Genomic DNA, 22,511 nt, shown 5'->3' with positions numbered 1-22,511 from the left:
AATGGAAAACATAGATAACAAGTCAGTATAATTTGTATTATACCCAATTATGAAAACAAGTAATGTTTATTTTGGCTGGTGTTTAAATAATAAAAATATACTGAAAAGTATAAAATTCCCTACCTATTTAAAGTATTATAAAAATAAATGATCAAAGATGATTTTTGTAATGGCTCTATTGTGAGGTTTGCATGGGTACTGCTGCTCTCCATTCATAGATGATGAATTATCTATTGATGATGATGATAATAGGATGACCCAAGCTAGGTGATGAAAGGGCCAGGATAATATCCTCTACTACCATACTAAACATCCAACACTATTTCCCCTAGTCCATCCTACCTCGACTAATAGAAAAAAAGAGGAAAAAGTATTTCTGGGCAACTATAGGTTATCTAGCTGATACTGCAAATATTGATAATCCATCATTTGGTAGTATCATTTACCCTCTGTATTAGGGGATATGTTACTTGAATGCTAGTAGTTTTCAGTAGTGATCATCTAATAGGTACCTCCCAAAATCAAGGTCTCCTATAAAATATTCATATTTGAATATTATCTTTAGCCAATACGTAAGCTGGCTTTTATTTTAAAGCACTACATCATCACTTTTTATTACAGTAACAGGTGAGTGTAATATAAACTGTAAAAGAACTCACTGTAGGTGTCTCTGTTATTTGAATGTGGAGCCAGGCTCCATTTCTGTCAAAATTCTGTGACAGTATCTCCATCAGATAGGCCACAGGTGCCCCTAGGTCTACTCTCACACACCAAATACAGTCTTTGTCAATTAAGTACAAGCAAGCTTGCATTTTTAAATACAACTATCTTCCTTTGATTCACTTACTGCTTCCTTTTAAGTCCCACCTGTCCCATGTGGACTGGGGACCTTCACACATAGACTTTTCAATGGTCATGTCACAGGTCTCTCTGACTCAGAGTCACTTCCCTCCCCAAGTAACCATGCACACTGCGTACATCTCAGCACAAACCCTTACTCAAGGAGGAGTGGTCTCCATACTACGCTTACCCCTACTTCCGTCTTACTCCTCACCCCACCCCACCACCTTTCCTCACTTTCTCTATCCAGTTCCCATCCATCAAGGTCCAGCTTAAGCTACATCTAACATATGAAACCTTCCTCTACAGCGAGCTCTCCTTTCTGTAAACTTTGTAACACACTGCCATAAACTGTAAGAGCAATGATATGATTCTGTGTCATCTGTCACTTAATCCCATGGTGATTTATAGAATCATGCCTGGGTTTGGGGGTGTGTTTTTAGACAATGAACATTTAGTTCATAATCCCTCACAATTCTGTGGCATTAAGCAGTGCTGCAAACTCCCACACCTGGAAGTCCGTTTCTCTTAAATTCCAATCAGCGCCGAGAACCTGCACCTCTTCTGCTTTGGCTCTCACCTTTCCCTGAGTTTGCTGTTTTCCAAATCGGCCCAATCAGAAGAACTACCTGGGGACTAGGCACAGGCGACAACACAGACCCCAGGAAAGGGCATTTAGACTTAACAAGTGTGGCACACAAGTCTTCGACAGTCTCCCAATTATCCCTGCCTCCTGGTAGCATAATCTTCTCCATCTGAGGGTAGATGGGATTCCAGTCTTGCTTTTAACCAACAGAATATAGCAAATGTGGTGGGCTGTCACTTCCATGGTTATGTTATGTAAGATTGTAACATATAACTGCTGTCTTGCTAGCACTCTACAGATTCTCTCCTTTGTTAGTTTTGATGAAGTAAGATTTCCAGATGGAGAAGACCAAGTGACAAGGAACCAAGGCTGGGCTTTGATCAACACTCAGTAAGGAACTGAATCTTGCCAACAGGTACATTAGCTTGGAAGCAAATATTTCCCCAGTTAATCCTCAAATGAGAAATCAATCCTAAGCTAACACCTTGACTGTTGCTTTGTAAGAGCCCCTAAATCTGATTTCTCAGCTGAACTGTACTTGGATTCCTGACCCACAGAAACAGTGAGCTGGCAAATGTGTGTGGTTTGAATCAGCTAAATTTGCGGTGATATATTTACACAGCAACAGGTAACACGACAGGTTAATGGTAACCCCAGTCATCTGCACCCCAGATGGTTTCTGTGTTCAGGTCAAGTCAGGAATCGCTGCTGTGGTTGATTACGTGAACGCTGCATCCTTTGTGGTATTTGCTTGAGATGCTGATGTTGCAGATATGAATGTCTTCAGATGTAGAGAGATGAGGGATAGAAGACCCAGAAAAAGGAGTCTGCAAAATTTGTGAGGGCTGTATGGCTCCTCCCTCTGGTTAACACCAAAACTGGAAGACTATAATTCAAAAAGGATTCTGAAATATTACTGGATGAAGAAGTTGTTTCTGACCCAAGGATGTCTATTCATTTATAACTCAGCTGCCATGATCAACATAAATAAAATCTCCTAATATTCTTTGAGTCAGAGAAGTTTATATTCTTACCCAAAGAACCACACTTACTGAATAGAAGACCTTGGCACTGGGAAATTTTTTTTAGCTTTTATTATGTACATGTCTTATCTCTTCAAAGGAATGAAAACATTCCTTTAGTTCAGGAGTTCTATCTTATATTACTTTCTATTCTTCAAAAAAAAAACACCTAATAAAATTGTCTTCACATAATGGGTATTAAAACTCACATATTTAATAAAATCACTTTGCCTGTAAGTATATAACTTTTAAATTCACGACATTTAATGAAACTGTTAAACTTTTCATGGGCTGTTATAAAGGCATGATGAATCTGGGAGTTTGGATAACTGTGCTCCCATCCAAGTCAGCTACACTTATTGCTGATTTTCTTCATTTACCAAATGAGAATATAATGTTTGCCTTCACTGTCAATTTTTCTGTGTGAAGAGTATTCAATTAAGCATTGAAAAATGAAGGTTCAGGGCATCAGGTATGTAAAGTTGAACGTGCAAGCATTAGTTCTGACTCCAAATTGTATTTGAGCAATTTCTTGAAATTTATGAAAAAGCCTGTCATTGGTTGTAAATCTGAGAACTGAGAAGGAGAACAGAAACAAACTATCATTCAAAACTTTAAAATTTGGCCTTAGAGAAACCACACAGCTTCATCTGAATGTGTGAGTTTGTCGTGTTTTGAGGCCATTTGATATGTTACTGAGGCTTTTGCTTTATAGATTTCCATATAACCACACAGGCTGGAACACACTAATTGGTTTCTCACGACCTTTGTGTATCTGTATGCTCTTCCCTCTCTGTCCAAATCTCTGTCATTCTCCATCCTTTGCTCTTACAGTTTTTCCACTTCATTCTTCTCTCTTACCCAACATACTGGCCTAATAATGAAGCATTCTGTTCTGTCATAGATTTATCAGTTTACCTCGGCACTCCCACATCAGAACACCACTTGTCTCAATACACATATAAAATGTAGCAGCGTACATCTTTCATTTTGATTCTACTCATACAAACAGGTAGTTGTAATTCCAGAAGCAAACTGTCAGGAAGTTTCCAATCCCAACTCTCCTGGAACTGGTAAGTACTGGGAAGACCAAGATATATGACATGGCCTCTCCCAGCAAGGAAGTTAGCCTAGTGTGGTCAAAAGTCACAGACTTGGATTCCGAGACCTGACCTCAAGTCATAATCCCATACAAGTTTTCCAACCGTGAGCAACTTGCTTAATCTAAGAATGTCTCAATTTTCTTACCCAACAAGAAGTTGCTGTGATAGAATGCATTTTAAGCACTTAACATATCTGAGTATTTCTATTACATTATCTTCTATGTGGTAACTGCTTAGTAAATGCTATGGCTAATATTTATTTATTTTACTTAAAAAATATCTCATTTGGAAGCTGAAACTTCAGCTTCAAGGCAAACAGTGTATTTACTATCAATTCAATGATTATCCTGCTCAGTAAATATTTATTAATTCCTCCTAAGTGCCAAGAATATTGTTACTGGGGAGAAAGCATTGAGCAAAATATGAAACCTGTTCTCCTGGAGCTTTCAGCCCTTAGATTTTAAGCATTCAGATTAGCATTAAGATATTCTTTCGTGATAATATGGAAAAAGGAATGTAAAGAAAGAAGTCAAGATGAGTAAGTTTTTAATTGTTGTAACTGGGGGAAGTGTAGAGTCTTCGAAAAGATGAGAGTAAGAATATTTAGACCTACAATTCCAGTATGAGTATCCAGTTGGGTTCAAAGTCCCAAGGGGTTTTCAGATCCCTATTCTGAGTATAACAGTGCATTATCTGGCCAGTTGTGGTGGTGATAAGCAAAAAAATATAAGGAAGAATGGGAGTGAGGGGGAGTGGGGAGGAGAAGGAAGTGCCAGTCAGACAGACAAGTGGAAATGCACACTGTGAGGTATGATGCATGTACTCAGAACTCCTTGGGTGGAAATACAGATTGCAGAGACATGAATGCATATTCCCTGCAGTCCTGGCTAAGGAATATATACTTCTCCAGAGAAAGTAAACAAGGGACTAAAAAGATCTGCATTCTGGGAAGTTACACTTAGGGAACAGGTGGAATAAATGTCTGTTAATGAGACCACAGCCTGGAGATGGGAAGAAAAGTGGTCAGGCGATTTTACAAAATCCCAAAGAAAAGAGAATTTCAAGGAAGAGGAACTAGATCAGAGTATAAAGAGTGCATCACCTCAGTCATTAGATGGTATGGATAAGGAAACAACCTCTGAAGAGCCGCCTCCCTGTCTATATGTTGGTCCCTGATGCTAAGTAATGTTGGATGCTACGTCTCCTCAGATCAATGCTTCACAAATCTAATTGTACATTAAAGTCACTTGGGGAGCTTTTAAAAAAATACCACGCTCAGTCCCTCCTCAGACAAATTAAATCATAAATCAGTTGAGCATCACTGGCTTGGACCAGTTGAATACTAATAAGAAGAGCAAAACATGGTGGTACTTCTTGGTGATCTGACTACGCGAGTGTTATTTTCCCCACAAGGCCCTTGACGCTCCATTTCAAAACAGAATAATAGGAGTATATGATCAGAATGCCAAGCATATAGTAAGTGCTTAATTAGTTTGAACCATTTTCTTCTGAAAAATGTCAGTCTAAATTCTTAAGATGCCAGTTTATGGTCGACAAATTTAGGCACTGGAATTATCTGGATCTGTCCCCTTTGTCCTCTTTTTTTGCTTAATCTTTTTGAAATACACATACACACTTATAAATTTATTTATTTTTATAAATTGCTGATCTGAGTTCTGTGCAGAGCACATTTGTGAAATCTTGTCCTAGAATGGATTTCAAATGGGAGTAACAATCACTCACTCGTTTTCAGTGCTCACTGGGCATCAGGTGCTTTTCTCAGTACTTCATTACAGCAATTCTACAAAAGAGGTTCTAACTTCCAAAGTAAGAGTCGGGAGGTGGAATAACATCAGGCATCTCCCTCAGAAGCTTGGGTTTTTGACCACCCTACGCCACTGCCACGTACATGCAGGGACTTAGGGAAAGAAGGAGATACAACGGTAGGACGGGAGCACACCCCTTCACGTGGGCACACACATGTCCTGCCATAATGGAACTCACACTTTCCTTTGTAATCTCGTAAGAAACTGAGGGTAGAAAATCTGGGCCCTCTGCCTAATGGTCTGGTAGTTTGAGTATTTTATCACTCTATTTTTTGGAAGTAATTTGAATGAAAGAATCAAAATATGCCAGAAACAGAAGTTGTTTTAAGGGTTCTTAGTGTTTGCTCCAAGTTGAACAGAGTCAAAGTATCTCAACTTCATGATCAAAACTTGGTTTTAATAAATGAACTTTAAAGATGAAAGCATATTTACTCCCATACTTTTCCTATTCCACTGTGAGAGAAAGGATTTTTTTCATAGTGAGAACTACTGAAATACAACTCTAAATAAAGTATGAGGACATGGTTTCTTATATATGCACTATGAGTTCGGCACACAGAATTTTACTGCTCAGATTAATTTGCATTTCTTTCCATCAAAAAGCGGAATTAAGCTTTTTTTCAGATTTGAAAACACATTGCATTGTTTACATCAACTATTTGATGAGATTTATTTAAACAAGAGTGGAGAATTGGGTAGTTTATGACTTATTTTATCCTTTATCCCCCCCAATTTTTTTTTCATAAGAACCTGTTTTTATTTAGATAACTTGTATTCTATTCTATTTTTTCTTCTTAAATTTATTATCTGTTGATTTACCGTTTGCTTATAAATAACTCTTTATAACATAATAAAAGTCATCCTGAAAACAATTTAAAAAAAACCTATAAAAGCACCAAAAAAAAAGAACCAATGAAAACAGATCATAATACTGGGGAGGCAGGGAAAGAAAATCAGAATAAGCCAGCCTTAGTTTTAAAAAGGCTGGCATAGTACAAGTGAGTATGTAAGATTTGGGAGAGATTTTTACCTCCCTCTTCATTTTTCATAGGTATCAGCTCAAATGGAAATTCTGTTTGCTATTACACTAAGAGCAATTTCCGTGAGAAAACAAGTCTTCCACTTAAATTTAAATCACATTTGGAATTTTCACATTATCTTTTCATTTTGTAAAATTCAAAAAGTAACTCCCATGAAGTAAGGATGTCATCTGAACTGTAATTTCCATGCTTATCTCTGCATCACAGAATGACTGACTGACCCTGTTAATTTATAATAGTGCTATCCACACTTGGTCTCAGAAAGAAGAAACAGGAGTGACTCACACATGTGCCTAACCCAATGGTTCAAGTTAATTAGACTATAATGTACACATTTTTAGTTATACAATATTTTTCATAATAATTATATGCTATGGAGACATCTATTAAAAGCCTAAAGTGATCATTTAAATGCAAAATCTCTGATAGAACTCCATTATATTTTTCATACTAAATTAACATTATAGGCTTCTAATGGATGCTTTAATTAGGCATTGATGTTATCAGCAATATTTGGCAAAATAAAATCTGTCACTGTGAAATATTCATTAAGTCCAATTTCTGTCCTTCAATATTAAGTGTTTTCCAGACCTTAGGATTTAAGTAAGTAGCTAAAAGCTACATGAGACACTAAAAACCCTCAGACAAACCTCCTCCCCCTGGTTCCATACAGAAATACATGGTCATTAAGTGTCTTTTGTATTTGATAATTGCCAAACAACCAGCCTCTTTTTAGTCATCTGTGCTCAGAGGCATTCCATTAGAAGGTTGTCCTAATGCTCCACAGAATGAAAAACAAAAGATCTGTACTAATTGAAATACACATCTTTCAGGAAGCAACACCAATGAAATGTGCTTGTGTGCAGACTTGTAGGCGCCATTAGAAGAATTTCAAGGTCAGCGAGGGGCAAGAAGAGACAATCAGAAAGGGTCAGGAGTCAGCTGAGATGCTGGGACAGAAAACTGAATACATAAAAGGCAGGAGCAGTGCGCAGGAGGGAAGCAATCACAGGCCAAGCAGAGCAACGCAGGGAAGGGAGCTGAGACGCCTACCGGTAATTTTCCCATTGGCTTCCAAGGGAGGCTGCCAGCTCACAATGACAGTGCGAGGCTTCCCTTCTCGAGTAATGACTGTCAGATCCTTGGGAGCAGAGGTCGGGGCTGTGAGATGAAACAGAGACATGGCCTTGTCATTGGACGTGAAAGAAAACAGACATTTATGGGACTTCCAATCATGATGTGGACACTCGGAATCTACCATGCAGTGTTATCAGGCTTATTTTACCATGGACAGTTGATTTCAGGCATTTGGATTAAATAGGCAAACAAACAAAAATACAGAAATTAATGTTTCTCCATGGAAGTTAATTGGATTTCAAAGGTGTGAATATAGAGAGGAGAGTAAGATCTGTGTGATTTTAGAGAAGAAAAGTGTGTAACGGGTCTTTTCAAAGGAGTGCCACGCTAAAAATGTAAGAACCGCTAAAAGAACGAAGAAACGCACAGGTACTTAGTGAGATTGATGGCTACATGTCTCCAAGAGACAAAATTCTGTTACAACTGTAGGACTTATAGATGAAAAATCACCTAATTCTACTTTTCCTTAACAGCCGGAAAAAAAAAAAAAAAGGAATTTAAATGCAAGCCAAAACATCTTGCTTAAGTAACATACTAATTATCTCCTAACAAAAGGCAAAAAATACTTGAAATTAGAAAAGATAAGGAATCTGTGAGGGTCTTAGTATCCACCTGCCATGGAGTAAGGTTGCAATAAACCCTGTCTTGTTTAGACCTACTTTTCCCACATACTGTTTAAGAGGAACATAATTGGTCACCCTCAAAATATGCCTCTTTGGCATAATATTGATCTTAGGCTGATTATTTTTAAGAAAGAGCAGACAAAGAAGTTCTGAAAACTGAGTAGAAATTACCCTTTTATAAAAAAGAAATTTATGTTTATAAGGGTGTCTCTCTCTCTCTCTGTACCAGGAAGAGAAAGATGACAAAATCTCTAGAATTTTCTTACCAGTGGAGAAGGCAGAGACTTAAATGTATATCACAGTCATACCCTTGTGGACTGTGATTTGCCTGAAAACTTCCCATTCCTGGATCCTCACCCCACAGCATCTTTTGCCTTTAGCTGAAGATAGTATTTAAAATGATGGTTTGGGCCCTTTTAGGGAATTATTGTTTTCCTGGGTATCTCCCATGTATATAGAAGGTATATATATGATCAAGCTTCTGTTTTTCTCCTGTTAATCTTTTATTACAGGGGGTTCAGCCCAGAACCTGGAAGGGTAAAAGAAAAATAAATTTTCTTCTCCTCTATTCTGCTCAACAAAATTTTAATTATACTATAAAGATGGCAGCAAACTGGCCAAGCCAGTCCAGTATCTTTCAGGCTTTCCTTGACCTGCTTTCTTACTCTCTATGCATTGAAGTCCAGCTAGTTTTCCTTCTAGGTGGCTCACGATGCCCAAGTCCACTATCCATCATCGTTTTCAGTTACTCTAAATTTGACACAGGCAATTTTGCAGGACATATATAAGTTCTGCGGTTGGGTTCTGGAGGAATTTCCTGATCTCTGCACAAAGGTGCTTGTGTATTATAAGAGAGGTACAACGAGGTCTGAATTCTGAATTCCATCTTGACTCTTAAAATACTCTTTGGTCTTCTGTTGAATGTTCAGGGCAGAATCTGAGTATTATCAACACTCTATTTCCAGCTTCTCTTCCCGAATAGAATTCCAAATAGAGGGACACCAAACATTCCCATCTATCATACCATTTTATTTCCAACACCCTGATTCTCAAAGTCACTAGGATTCCAGGTTTAACCAAAGCTGCAACTAATTGTGATATCCTGACAAAGTACTTAATATATTCTTTTTTTTTTTTTTTAAAGAGGGGGCACAGGATGAGACGGAAGAAGGCAACACAGCAGAAAAGGGAGGAGGAGGAGAAAAAAAGGTCTAATGTAGTTGGCCTCTGAGACTGTATATTAAGCTATAGTTTAATACACACTTTTTAATGAAAAGAGAACAAGAATATCCTTGCAAAAACCAAAGATCTGTAATAGAAAAACACTGAAGAGACAATGTTATCTTAGAAGGATTATTCTTGTAAAAAGCTCATTCAAGATATTTTCTAAGCCACAGATAGGAAGGTAATATATAGCCACAAACTGGCTTAGATTATTATAACAAACATAGGAAGAAATTATCCAATTTTGGAAGTAATGAAAGATCTGTCTTTTTAACTAGTGGGAATAATCTTTTTTTTTAATGTGTTCAAATTAAAATTGATGCTTATTTAGAAAACAAATGATGATTAGACTGCTTCACTGAATCTAGATTGAGATTCAAAAAAAATATAAAATGACTCCAATTTTAGATAGCAAAATAATTCACTGAAGAATTGGTTATTTTTCAAAAAAAAAAAAAAAACCCACACAAAAGACAACCTAACAACTAATCTATTTTAGGTGCTGCACAAATTTTTCTTTTTCCTCAAGCCACATAACTGTTGGCGAATAGAGATGCTGGTATTGCAATCAACAGCTTAGATGTTTAGGATTATCATATGAACTGTACACTGTTCCCTCATATTTGGAAAATTGCCCTAACAACTTCAATGATCCCCTAAGTCAAGTACAAGATCTCTGGTCTGCTCTTCTCCAATCTCGTGGGTTTTCCTGAAATAATCTTTTATAAATTCTTAACCATCCTCTTTGAATTAAGTGTGGATAAATAAAAATGAATAATAATACCAGGCCCTGTAGGATTTATCCTCTTATTTTCTTACACAGCCTCGTTTCCCCTTGCTGTCCATGAATATCATGCTCCAGTCACCCTGAACCATTCATAAGTGTCTCTTAAAAACATCCTTTAGATACTTGCTTGTGTAGTTTTATTTATACATGGTACTCCTTTCCTTTGAAAGGCCCTGGAACGGGTACCTGATGATCCACCCAGCCACTGCTCAAGCATTATTTCATTTGCGAAACCTTCCCTGATTTCTCCAGACAGCATTTGTAGTTGGATCTATTTGCTCTGATTCCAACTTGCCCAAAATTCTATGACTGTATTTTCCTGTTACTTCAAGATTGTTTCTAAAATATCTTTCTTATGTATTAGATTATAATTCTCTCAAAGATATAGACTGTATTCTCTTTATCTTTTCTACTAAGTCCTCCTATCTCAGGATCTGACAGTCAAAATGTACCTTACTGGAAACCAGTAATTAATATCTCAGACAACTGGACATGGCACCACCCTCTACTTTGTTTCTCAAATGACTTTTTCCATGCTTCACTTTCTTTGTTAGGTGTACGAGTGGAAGGTAACATTCAAGATTTAGAAGATTTCCAACCATGGAAACTGTATTCAGCATTTGTTTTGGGACTGCTCAACATCCCATCCCTTCCTCTTCATTTAGAGTAACACTTGGCTCCTTTTTCCTTTGGGAGCAAGCTCTCCTCTGTCACATGAACTGGGCAGCAACAACAAATAGGACTTTCATGACCTTCAACTCACTCTCTTTAGCTACATTACTCTCTTTTCTAGGAAACTGAATGTTATACAAGAAAGGAAAACACATGGAGTCAAACCACTGTGATTGTAACATCTTGAAAGGAGAGTCCGATAGTTTCTCATCTCTAAAGCCTGGGAATACTGCTGGCTCTTGTTCCTTTCCAACACTTCATTATTTCAGGTGTCCTTCCAACCATTTTTATTTTACTTAAGTTAACTAGAGTTCAAGAATTTGTCAGCTGCTATTACTTTTATCATGAGCAATTTCAGCACAAGTGCATAACAATGCAGACCCCTATAGTCTTGATATTACTATAGAATTAGAAGCAAACTCTAGAGTTATTTCATGCACGTCATTTCCTTCTCACACTTATAAAATCTGCAGACACTTGTGAATTACTTCTTGCTCCTCACCATCACCCAGGGATCTTATCCACATGCTATTTACACCTCTGTCCAGATCATTACCTGTTTTGACAATTGCCCTTCCTACTAACCACATCTCTAAAAGTTAATATCTTTTGTCAGCAATGGGTCTCACCATTGACGTCCCTACAAGGGTAGGCAGTTGATGAGAAATCAACTGGGAGTATTTATCAAGCCAGGTGTCAGTGTGCATTTATGTTTATGACATGGAAAAACTGAATGAATTTCCTTGCTTTCAAGAGGAAATTACTACTCCTTCTCTTTACTCAGAGAAGACCAAATGTCTTACTGGTTTATATTTAACTCCTTTCATTTCCTTTTAAATAAAAAGAAAGATCAGGGCCTTTATTCTCCCCATAGTACATAACTCATTCAGCTTACCCTGCTCTCCCTAAGAAGCTATGAACACTAGCATCCAGGGCACAATCCTAAGAGAAAGAACTGATGTATTAATAAATAAATAAATAAATTAATTAATTAAAAGAATTAAGGTAATAATTTAATATGTAAACATGTAAACTAGAAGAAGAGGATGTTGAAATTAAATCAAACAACCTAGAAAACTTCCTATAGAAAGAAATATCCACAAAATTGCAAAAATATTCGCAATGAACTCTCTGAGTTAAGGTAGTAGCCTGAAATAAAAATTAGAACTGTGGGACAGTTCTAGTGGGAAAAAAAATTCAACTTTTACACAGATAAAAATTTTATTGGCATATTTAAAAAAAATCTGGAAATGTGTGGTATCGTTTACCCCCAAATATTATACAATGCCGTGAAAGCAATCAAAAAGCATGTTAAATCCTATTTTCTTCAGATGTTGGATTTCTGTGAACTATAAATGCCAAGTGCACTGCATGCCTACTAAGGTTATAAACTCAACATTTATGACCCGTAGTAAATGTGACTGGTAAAATTTACAGCAGATTGCATTTACTCTAGATTTGAGCTATTTCCAAATGCATGAAAGTTTTCCATTGTTATTTCCACCCAGAAAACTCTTCCCCAGCCACCGGAGGTTATTCAGAATAAGCATCCAGGAGACAGTAGTTGTAATGCGATGTTCCATTCTGTATCTAATTTCTTTCCAAAAAAGTAAATACCTCTTGCATCTACTGATCAAAGACACAGATGCTTTGGACAGAGTAAGATATCTTTCCTTACATGTACTGAAAAGAAGATTTATGTATTATCTCCTAAATTAATGTCCAGAGTAAAATCAGATTACTTAGTCCACTGGGGACTCTTTTCTTCTTATCTAGAGTGGAGAGGATAAGTTAGGTATAAAAGTGCTGTGAACTACAAAGTATAAAATATCCTATGTAAGACAAAGTGTGATTTAGACATCGCAGTGCACACCTGTTCCGAGGAACCTAGGAAACACCATTACCAAATATCAAGAGTAGAAATTTTGTTCTTCACCTACCTGCTTCATACGTGGTGGCATGCGCAGTCATGCTCCATGTGCTTGACCTTCTGTTTTTTGTCACCATGACCGAGAACTCATACATGGTGTTTGGTTTGAGGCCTGTTGCTGTGTAGCTAAGAGATGTTGTGTCTTCTGACTAAACCAGTGGGAAAGAAGAAAAGAGAAAAAAAAAATGAACTCTATCAACCTGGTAAATCAAGACACACAAGAAGACTATCAAAAGCCAACAAAAAGGGAACTGATTTCCAAACAGCGAAGGCCTAGGACACAACACTGACTTTATTTCCTTTCTGTAACCAGTTTACACTGGCCAATTGTACATCTAAAACATAATCGATAAAACCAGGTGTTATGCTGTTCAAAGGGGCAGAGAGCTGATAAATTTTCCCAAGTGAGGCAATAACCATGGAGACAGGACCAATTCCGCTTTCTTTTGTCAGTTCCATTTTTAAGGTTATCTGCACTGACTTTAACTTCAATTTATTTCTAATAATCAGAATTGTTTTTTTTCAGAGGGTTTAATATTATATATTTTATAAAGACTGTTATGACTATTTTCCAGTGGTAATAAAATTAATTTTTAGAGTTCCACTGAGCATGAGTTTTTTAAAAAAGGTTTTATGATACAAACTTCTAGTGATTCCAGAATCTGTATAGCTGTTATAAAGAAAAGGGGCAAAAACAATATTGTGTCCTGTGGTTTTATTTCTTTGTGCACAGGTCACGTTAAATACACATTGAAGTATGGTCACTGGAGCAGTTGATCAGGAAGAGAACAAATCGGATAATCATTAAAAGATTACATTAGTGTTAGGATTCTTTGTCTTTTAAACAACAGGTTAAGGATATTTTAGTAGAAATTATCTGTCTTTATTGCTTACTCAAAAGATCAAAGTGGTAATAAAGAAAAAAAAACAGGTTAAAGTGTATTTTCCATATGATCCGGCAAATTTAAAACTATTTATGATTCATAAATATCAAGTTATGCTTGTTATTTAGATCTTGATCTTTTTCCAAAGTTAAATTTTTACTTTTCAATTTGTTACATTTTCTTATATATCTGTATCTAGAAAATTAAAGCTTTTTGTCCCCACCTGTGTCATACCTCCGTCTCCTCCCTTGGCTACTCTGGTGTGGTATATCTTTTTTATTCTATTATGAATCCTTCTTAGATTATAGCTATGAAAATCCTACATTTCATTAGAAAACCAAATAAATATTTAACTGTACTAATAACATTTCGATGATGTGCCCATCCGTCCTATTAAAGTGATGACCTCATAAACATTTATCAGAAGCTCTTCTTAAAAATAGCTGTAAAAATGTCTGCCCTAAATTAATGTAAAAATACTCTGTAGGCTCAGTAAGATGGAATGCCATCAAATACAACGTGAAACAGGCAGCCAGTATCTGGCATGCTGATATATAGCTTCCAACCTCGCCTGCCTTTCCTATCACGAACCTCTTAGAAACAGAAATAAGAGGAGAAAGATTCCAACCAGGAGGAAAGGATCATACTCCGATACAACGAATCTCTTTTAGCATAGACACAAGTGGCATTTGGAAGACAGCTAAGCAGTATTGTCCTCATCTGTATTCTTGAATGACACACTTGCCTTTTATAAATACCATGGATTCACTGAGTTTTCTCAGGAACAGCATGCAAGGTTACTTTCTCTAATAAATCATTAGCCTAGAAGCACTTTGGAAAATCATGGCTATTTGTGTGTGTGTGTGTGTGTGTGTGTGTGTGTGTGTGTGTGTGTGAGAGAGAGACAGGGAGAGAGAGAACGTGAGCAGAATACCATCCCAGGTACTACCTCGCTGAACCTCAGTTTCTTCCTCTATAAAATGGAAATAACCATAACACAGACCTGATAGTGCTACTTAAAGTGTGAAATAAGCCAAGGAAAACATAGTGTCTGGCTCAGAGTAAGTGTTAAATAAATGTGAGCTACAATATTTCATGCATTGTCTAATGTGATACATAGGCATTATATATGTGTGAGATATATATATGCACACACCCATATATACATATATGGCATTTTAGGCATGCGATAAATTCTCTATTGAGTTGTAAGCATCTTGAGGGCTGGCTGAGACTAAGTCTTGCACAACTTCGTGTCTCCTGTAATAACCATGTTATATATGGTAAGCACTGGACAGTAGTAAATGAATGCATTTTGAATGGAGATCCATAGAAAACATCAAGTGATTCATCACTTGAGAAGAAAATAAATTATAGGACATTTCTTCATTTGATAAGGCAAGTCAATATAGAGTTTTGGACAATCAAAATAGGAATGTCTGGATGATGGCTTGAGGTAGGACGTGGGAAGAGGCCTGGAAAATGCCATCAGGTCATCTGAGTTCCAGCTCTAGCTTCGTGGGGAATTTTTGACAAGTTATACAATCTACCTAAGTCTTCAGTGAAGATCGCTATGTGCATACTTAGCTATGAAGAATCTTACTCATTCTTCTTACAGTAGGTACAAATATCCCAACCGTATAGATGAGAAAAATGAGGTTGAACAAGTTAAGTGATATGACAGGCTCTAGCCAAGCCAACTCTTGGGCCCCAGTCATTTGACTCCATGTATGACTTCTCCCTCTGTGTCTTGTGGATGCTCTGCCCAGCTTATAAAGCTGTAGTGGGCAATGCAAGGAAGTAACATTTATGACAGTGGTTTGAAAAGTTCCAAATGCAAAACCAAAGCATTCTATTGCTATATTTGTAAAATTTAAGTTCATTATATGTCTTTGTAGTAGACTGGATACATTCCATGTTTATCCTCACTCTCCAACTTACCCAACTCTTCCTCTCTAACCCTTCTTCTCAGGGTGTGGGTGTAGAGCGTGCATGTGTGAGAAGGGGGATGGAATGTAAGTCACTGAATGTCTTAGGTCAGGGAAGATGTTGGGGAGAGAAACAGTTAAAATATTTTTTTCTATTCTCAAACTTCAATTCGTGAGAAATCAGCCTCTCCTGACAGAGGATGGTTTGGGGTTGAGTCTCACTTTGTAGGCATTCTTTGTGAGTCTCAAGAATCCTTTGTCTGTTCTATTAACTATTCAGCTGAAATAATCTGCCTCCAGAAATTTTGGAATTCAAACCATTCTGCAGAGAACAATCATTGTCCTTCAGGACGTTTCACATACTGGCAAGATACCCATGGCTGTTCTGTGTAATGAATGCGTCTACAAAGTACAGCAATTATGAGCATAACATTTTTAAAGTGGTCTTTTAAAAGTAAACTTAGAATTGGGTAATCTCTATATAAAGACTTTTTTTTAATGCTCTCATATGGTTCATTGGTTGCCTTATCTGATAATGTTGTCTTTACAGTTCTGCTGAGTCTTAAATCTAATACTGAAAGGAGATGGATAGGATGCTTACAACGTATCTCCTATCAACAGTACTATTTGGACTTGCTTGAAGAGTTTTTCCAAACACCTGACTTGCAGAGCAGCAGAACCAAAGAAAACTGTTTTTTAAATGGTCTCAACTGAAAACTGATACATGATGAAATGTGAATTTTATGCCACTTAATGGTGGAATGAGACTAAAAGCAGATCCAGAATGGCTAGAGGGAAAAAGAGGCAGACTTACAAAATTATTGGTGGGGTTCTGCTTTAACTCCAGGGTCTTTGGAGGCAGGAAATTCCCAAAGGGTATTTTAATCCCCCACATCACCACTGGCTCAAGGCTGGCTTCAGCAAGACGGCCGTTTAGTGGAAATAAGGTTGGATAAAGTATTAGGAGATTCAGATTCTCCCTGAGAGCTACCCTGGTCGAGCGGTAAAGAGAAAAGGAGTATGAAGACTCTGGGAGCCAGGGCTGAACCACTGGCTCCTTTGTTGTTGGTAACATCTATGCTCTTTCTTCCTTCCAGCTTTATTGAGAGATAACTGACATACAGCACCGTGTAAGTTTAAGGTGTACAGCATAACGATTTGACTTACATACAGCACAAAATGATTACCAGAACAAGTTCAGTCATCTAAACCATCATCTCATATGGATACAAAGTTAAATAGAAAAAAACTTCTTCCTTGAGATGAGAACTCCCAGGATTTATATTCTTAGCATTCATATATGACATACCTCAGTGTTAATTATATTCATCATGTTGTATGATGAATACACATCCTTAGTACTTATTTTATAACTGGAAACTTGTACCTTTTGACTGCCTTTATCCAATTCTCCTTCCTCCCAGCGAATTCTCCCTCTCGCCCTTTACAGTTTTATTTTTAAAGCTACTTTCTTCATCTCAAATCATCATCTTGTGAAGCTTTATATTTTATATGTGTTTTCATATATTACCTCACTTGAATAAGTTATGAAATCTCTGAAGCACATGTGTAGAGCTGAGAGTATTATGTACATATTCCAAAATTATAAATAGTAATGTTAAGTATACAAAGTAACAACAACTAAGCCACATTAAACTGCCTCTATGATCTAGCGCAGTTCCAGGTATATGGCAGGTGCTTAATAATTACTCAGTGATCTCATTGTAGTCTACATTTGTGTACTGTTTATATACACTAACATGTGGCAGGCTTAGGAGGTAATGGAATTGTCCCAGCATACAAATAACTATTTGTTGGAGTTTCTGAGCTGAGGCTGATAGAGATTTGAAAGCAGAAATGACAGTGCCTCAAATGTGTATCTCTAAGGAGCTCTTGGGTGGGGGGGTTGTGAGCTAACTCAGTAACAGGACTGGAAAAAGGGAACTTGTTTAATTTGTATCAGTTAAAGGAGAGTGTGTGTTGAGAATATTATTTACTACATGCGGCTCAAACTACATGTTTTGAGGCTAAACAAGAAAATAGATGCTAGTGGCTTAGAGTGTTTTCATCATCTAAGGATGGTTTAAAATTTTCAAGTTATGCATTCCCATTCATATTCACTGTAAGATGGGTCTCTGTAACATTAATAGGGTTGCCTTTGGCATAAATCTAGATTCCAAACGAAAAGAAAAACACCAAAATCTATCCAAGAAATTAATATGGAGCCCTGCTATTTTCAAAAGAAAATGACATTCCCTTGTACAGAATCAAATTATTTATACAAACCCAGCATCTGGCGGAATTCAAATATTTTGTAGCTCTTGACATTTTTCTATCTTGCCTTAGAATTGTTTCCTAAGACATGATAATTCCATGCTAATTTTAAAAACTAAGTTATTTAAGTGTTTTGTTTTCCATTTCATGTCACTGCAGCAAAATGACTCAGGACAGTCCAGAAAGCATTGAAAATAATGTATTAAAACAGACAACAGTTTAAGTTTCATACTATCAATGAGAACTTCACCTTGTATTTCGCATTTGCAGAAAAGCTGGTCCTCCACCGGACAGTGTAAAGTCGCACTTCGGACGTTTTTTGGTTCTTAGGGACAGAGTTGTCTGCCCAGCTGACCCTCACGGCATCGTGGGTAAGAGCCACAGCCTGTACACCTACTGGTGGGAGCATGGGGGTGGAGACATCTGGGACCGAGGTGGGGAAATCATCAAGCAAAGGATAATAATCAACTGGGTCAGTGGGATCTGGGTTCAAAAAACCCGCCAAATGAAACAAACAAATAAATACATAAATAAAAGAGTTAAAAAAATAAACATCAGTGGTCACACATCACAATGAGTTAAATGCATGGCAATAATGATGAAAGGGAACATGAGAAGAACAGAAAAAAATACAATTAATTCAATCGGAAAACTCAGTAGAAACACTACTGCTATATTACAAAAATAACTGACTAGTTTCTGTACTTTACTCGTTTCCTTAGAGTGAAATTCGTGTATCAGTTTGGCTGTCATTTCTAGTTCTATATTTTAAAAGTCCAGTTTTTCCTCAGAATGTTGCACATTGCTTCTTACAAGATCGAGTATAGAATTTATCAGTTTTATAACTCGACAGATAACTTAACAAAATACAAAGAAGTATCTGGTTTATTTCCTCCTGCAAAGGAAATAAAGGTCTACCTAATACCTATTTTGTTATTTTTTTTCTTCCTCCTTCTCTAACTGGATTTGGTTTCCCTAGCGCTTTTATTATTGCTTAGATTCTCCCTGCATAAATACTGTTTAGGCAAGAAACAAATGATGAAAACCAAAGGGCCCTGAGGTCTACAGCTATGATTGCCCAAAACCAGAATGACCAAGTCCACGGTCCACATGGTTCCATGATGTGATAGGCTTCATATAGCACGTGGTATGGTTAGACTGAAATTCTTCAAGAAAGTGTAGAAGTGTCCGTTTTACCCACATTCTCACAGAGTAATTAAATTCTCTATGGCATTTCTATATTCTACATTCCTTCTTCTAAAATTGTAAGTTCCACGGAAAGACTTCATATTAGTGGGTGGGGAGGCAGACCTGAACCAGCTTAGCTACAGACTGATGAGATCTGCACTGAGGTACACACACGGTTTGATCCAGAACACAAGCAGAATCTGCACGAAGATGTGTGTGGTTTCAAAAAGTTCTCTAGAAAAATCTTGCCCTTGTTCTCATGCTGGGGATATCAGAGTCAGGGCAGCTTATTCGGTGGCCCTTGTAGGAGTCGAAATGTAAGCCTTTTCTTTATTACCCAAGAATTTTCCTTTAAATCATGTAATATGTGTCTCACTACCAAAAAAAAAAGACAAGATGAGCTCTTAGGCTGGGCATTTGATGACATCTGGGCAGACAAGACCTACTATAATGCAGAATATTTGAAGCAGGGAACAGACAGAGCTTACAGTTTTAAATATAGTGTTGTGGCTACTGGCTGATTGTGATGATGCCTTCACTTTGTTCACTGAGTTTTAAATGTCTACCCCCTACTCATGACTCTGTTTTCCAATGAATTATTTAGTCGTTTACTGGGCTGTGGTCTTTGGAGCTAAATCAGAAAACAAAAACAAAACAAAAGGGAAGACCAAAAAAAAAAAAGTAGAAAGAGAGAGAAAGAAAAATGTGTGTTTAAAATTTAATGACAGAGCCCAGGCTTTTCATATTTCCTTTGATGTGTCTTTTTATTAAGGGCTCCTTTAAACCCGAATGGATTCATGAAATGATGAGGGGGAGCTGAAGATACTGCAGCCTCCAGGAGGCTCCCTGTCAGTCATCAGGCTGCTGCATCCATGGAAAGTGTTTACGCCAAACTAAACCAGATGCCGCCTCCCTTTCCTTAGTTCTAGTCTTAGCTGACTGACCGAGAAGAGCGTTATACGCGGGAGGACCCCTCTGAATGACAAACTCCTTTTGAACCAACCTATATTCATGTTACCCTAATTGTTGTTTCTTTGCTTCATCTAGTTTTGCTGATAAATCTCTATTAACATTGTCGTCTTTCACGGGTACCATGTGTAAGACTTTGAAAAGTAGTGATAGTATTTCAAGAAATGATAATGCCCCAGTCCTGCTGCTTCTGGATTTTAGAGCAGCATGTCTTTCATGACTTGTTGAGTTTCTCAGAGTCTCAGTTCCAGAATGCATCCCTAAATTGCAAGTCATGCTGCCTGTTGTTGTATCTCTATGAACTTATGTAATTCAAAAATGCCTACCTTGGCCAAGTTTTTCTTGTTTATTTTAGGGACTTTTTTTCAGGCTCGGCTTCTCATTCTGTTTGTTACTTCCTCTATAGCTGGGCTAATACAATAGCCACTTTTTAATACAGAAAATTTATATTTAAATTAAATTAAAAATTCACTCACTGTGTCGTACTAGCCAATTTCAGATGCTCAGTGGCCACACGCGCTTCACGCCTACCATCTTGGACTGCACAGACACAGCACAGTGTTTCCAACACAGCAGAACTAGTAGCACGTGGCAAGCACTGCTCTGAACGTGTGTATGCTGCATCCATTGCTAATTATCTTTTCCTCTCAGATCAGAAACTGAGTAGCTGAATTAAAAACATTCTTTTGCGCTTTTTTTCAGTTGTTTTCTTCATACCCCTAAGGGCCTTACATTGCATTGATTTTCAGTGGTTACATTCAAAAGAGTGGGAAAAAAAAAAAGACAAAATGATAAAATACAGCTTTAAACCTTTTGCTGAAAAGAGAAACCTATTCAGTTCCTAATAGATGCTTTGGTGAGAACACATGAGTTTTCTATCAATATGCTAAAGGTCAAAACAAGATTTAAAAAAAAAAAAAACCTCACAATTTACATCTGGATTGTACTTCATCTAGACCTTGATAAAACAATTGAGAATAAACAAATTTTCAAACAATTCACCACATTATTCCCCTGCCCTCTGCCCTTCTCCAGGCTCAAAATATCATGTTCTTGCAACAATAAGAAATAAAAATGAAACTCTTAACCTGCCCATTTGACTTGGTGAAACTGTCCTCCGGTCTAACGCTGGTATGTTCAGGATAAGACGACAATTCAGAGCGGACCAGGATCTCTGAGTACGCGCAAGTGGAAAGCACCACAGCCTGACACTTGCTCCAGCCTGACGCATTTACTGCCTAATTTTTTATTTCCTTTATGTTGGCCTCTGCCAAGACTGCTCCTGGGAATATTTTGCAGAAGCTCAGAGACTGAGAACGGCTTCTGTAAGCCCTAGAACACATTTTATTGAGAGAGTTTCTCCCAGAACCTTAACCTTTGATTCCATTTATTTGTCCTTTGTTCCCAGTGACGTGTGAAAACACAATAAAATTACGTCTGCCATGTCCAGGCAGGGGTGTTGAAAGGGCTGGTTTTATTTATCCCCTCCAACCCCTTACTGACTTTTCCTCAGTAAGAAAATCCTTCACACGTTTTCCAACTTTCGGTATTATTTCATTTCTCAGATCCATTGGATTAGTCACATCAGGGAAAAAAACTCTTATGGATCTCTGATATTTAAGAAACCGCTCTGGGAACGCCATATGCTGAGAATTGCAGAATGACACAAAATGCAAAGGCAAAAGAAGTTAAAACACCTCAAATGATTCTTTCTGAGTAACTTATCTTCAGTTTCTCCAAACTCTTACTACCTCTACCACTACTACTGTGTTCTGCTCAAAAATTGACCTCTTTTTGATCACCTTAGTAACCCTTCTTTGCGGGCTTTAGTTTGGTAAGAAAATACCAAAAGACTGGCCATAGTACAATTCTGTGTGGCCTGCTCGTAAATTCACAGTCACATCGGTGAGCAGCATCTTCTGCCCCAGGCAGGGAAGAGCTGGCTTACTGAGTCAACATTATGGGAGGCCCGGGCACAGCCAAAGTGGGCTGCTGTCTCTCCAAGGGACTTCGGCAGCTCCAGGGAACAAGGGGAAGTAAAACTCCCAGACACCCGGTATCATGTTGTCTCGTGGTTTCCATCCTGGGCCCCCATCTGCCTCAACTCTATATATTTAGAGATAACACGTTAGGTAGTAAATATTCTCTAGGGTAATATTTCTTATTTACCCTTTCTGGGGAGCCATGAGCCCCTTTGATAACAGTATATAAGATCTACATTATCTCCACAGATAGATTAATATACACTGACATGCACACAAGCTTTTGCAGACCACCTCAGGCAGACCACAGACGTTGAAACCAGCAGCCAAAGATTCAAGGACACTCCAGAATAACAACTTTGCCTTACAAGAAAATCTGGTTGAAATCCATAAAGCAACGGTATGCTCTGGAAACCACTGCATAACAACTGCAAATTTGGTTTGTAATTGTGTACTCTCAAGATGGTCTATGAACGAAGCTTCTGGATTTGGAAAA

General features: G+C 37.6%; 1 protein-coding gene across 1 annotated transcript in view; it reads right to left on the bottom strand.

Moving 5' to 3' along the window:
* Positions 1-22,511, bottom strand: part of DCC (DCC netrin 1 receptor) — a 986,493-nt gene that overhangs the window by 101,997 nt on the left and 861,985 nt on the right. The window contains exons 17-19 of the mRNA XM_014557664.2: positions 18,127-18,359; positions 12,801-12,939; positions 7,471-7,578 (exon numbers count right to left, since the gene is read on the bottom strand). Of these exons, the coding sequence (XP_014413150.1) occupies positions 7,471-7,578; positions 12,801-12,939; positions 18,127-18,359 (480 nt within the window). The remainder of the gene's footprint in view (positions 1-7,470; positions 7,579-12,800; positions 12,940-18,126; positions 18,360-22,511) is intronic.

The sequence above is a fragment of the Camelus ferus genome, chromosome 30, assembly GCF_009834535.1.
Source record: "Camelus ferus isolate YT-003-E chromosome 30, BCGSAC_Cfer_1.0, whole genome shotgun sequence".
In the NCBI taxonomy this organism is placed as follows: domain Eukaryota; kingdom Metazoa; phylum Chordata; class Mammalia; order Artiodactyla; family Camelidae; genus Camelus; species Camelus ferus.
The sequence above is the reverse complement of the archived record's forward strand: the minus strand, read 5'-3'. Positions and strand labels throughout refer to the sequence as shown.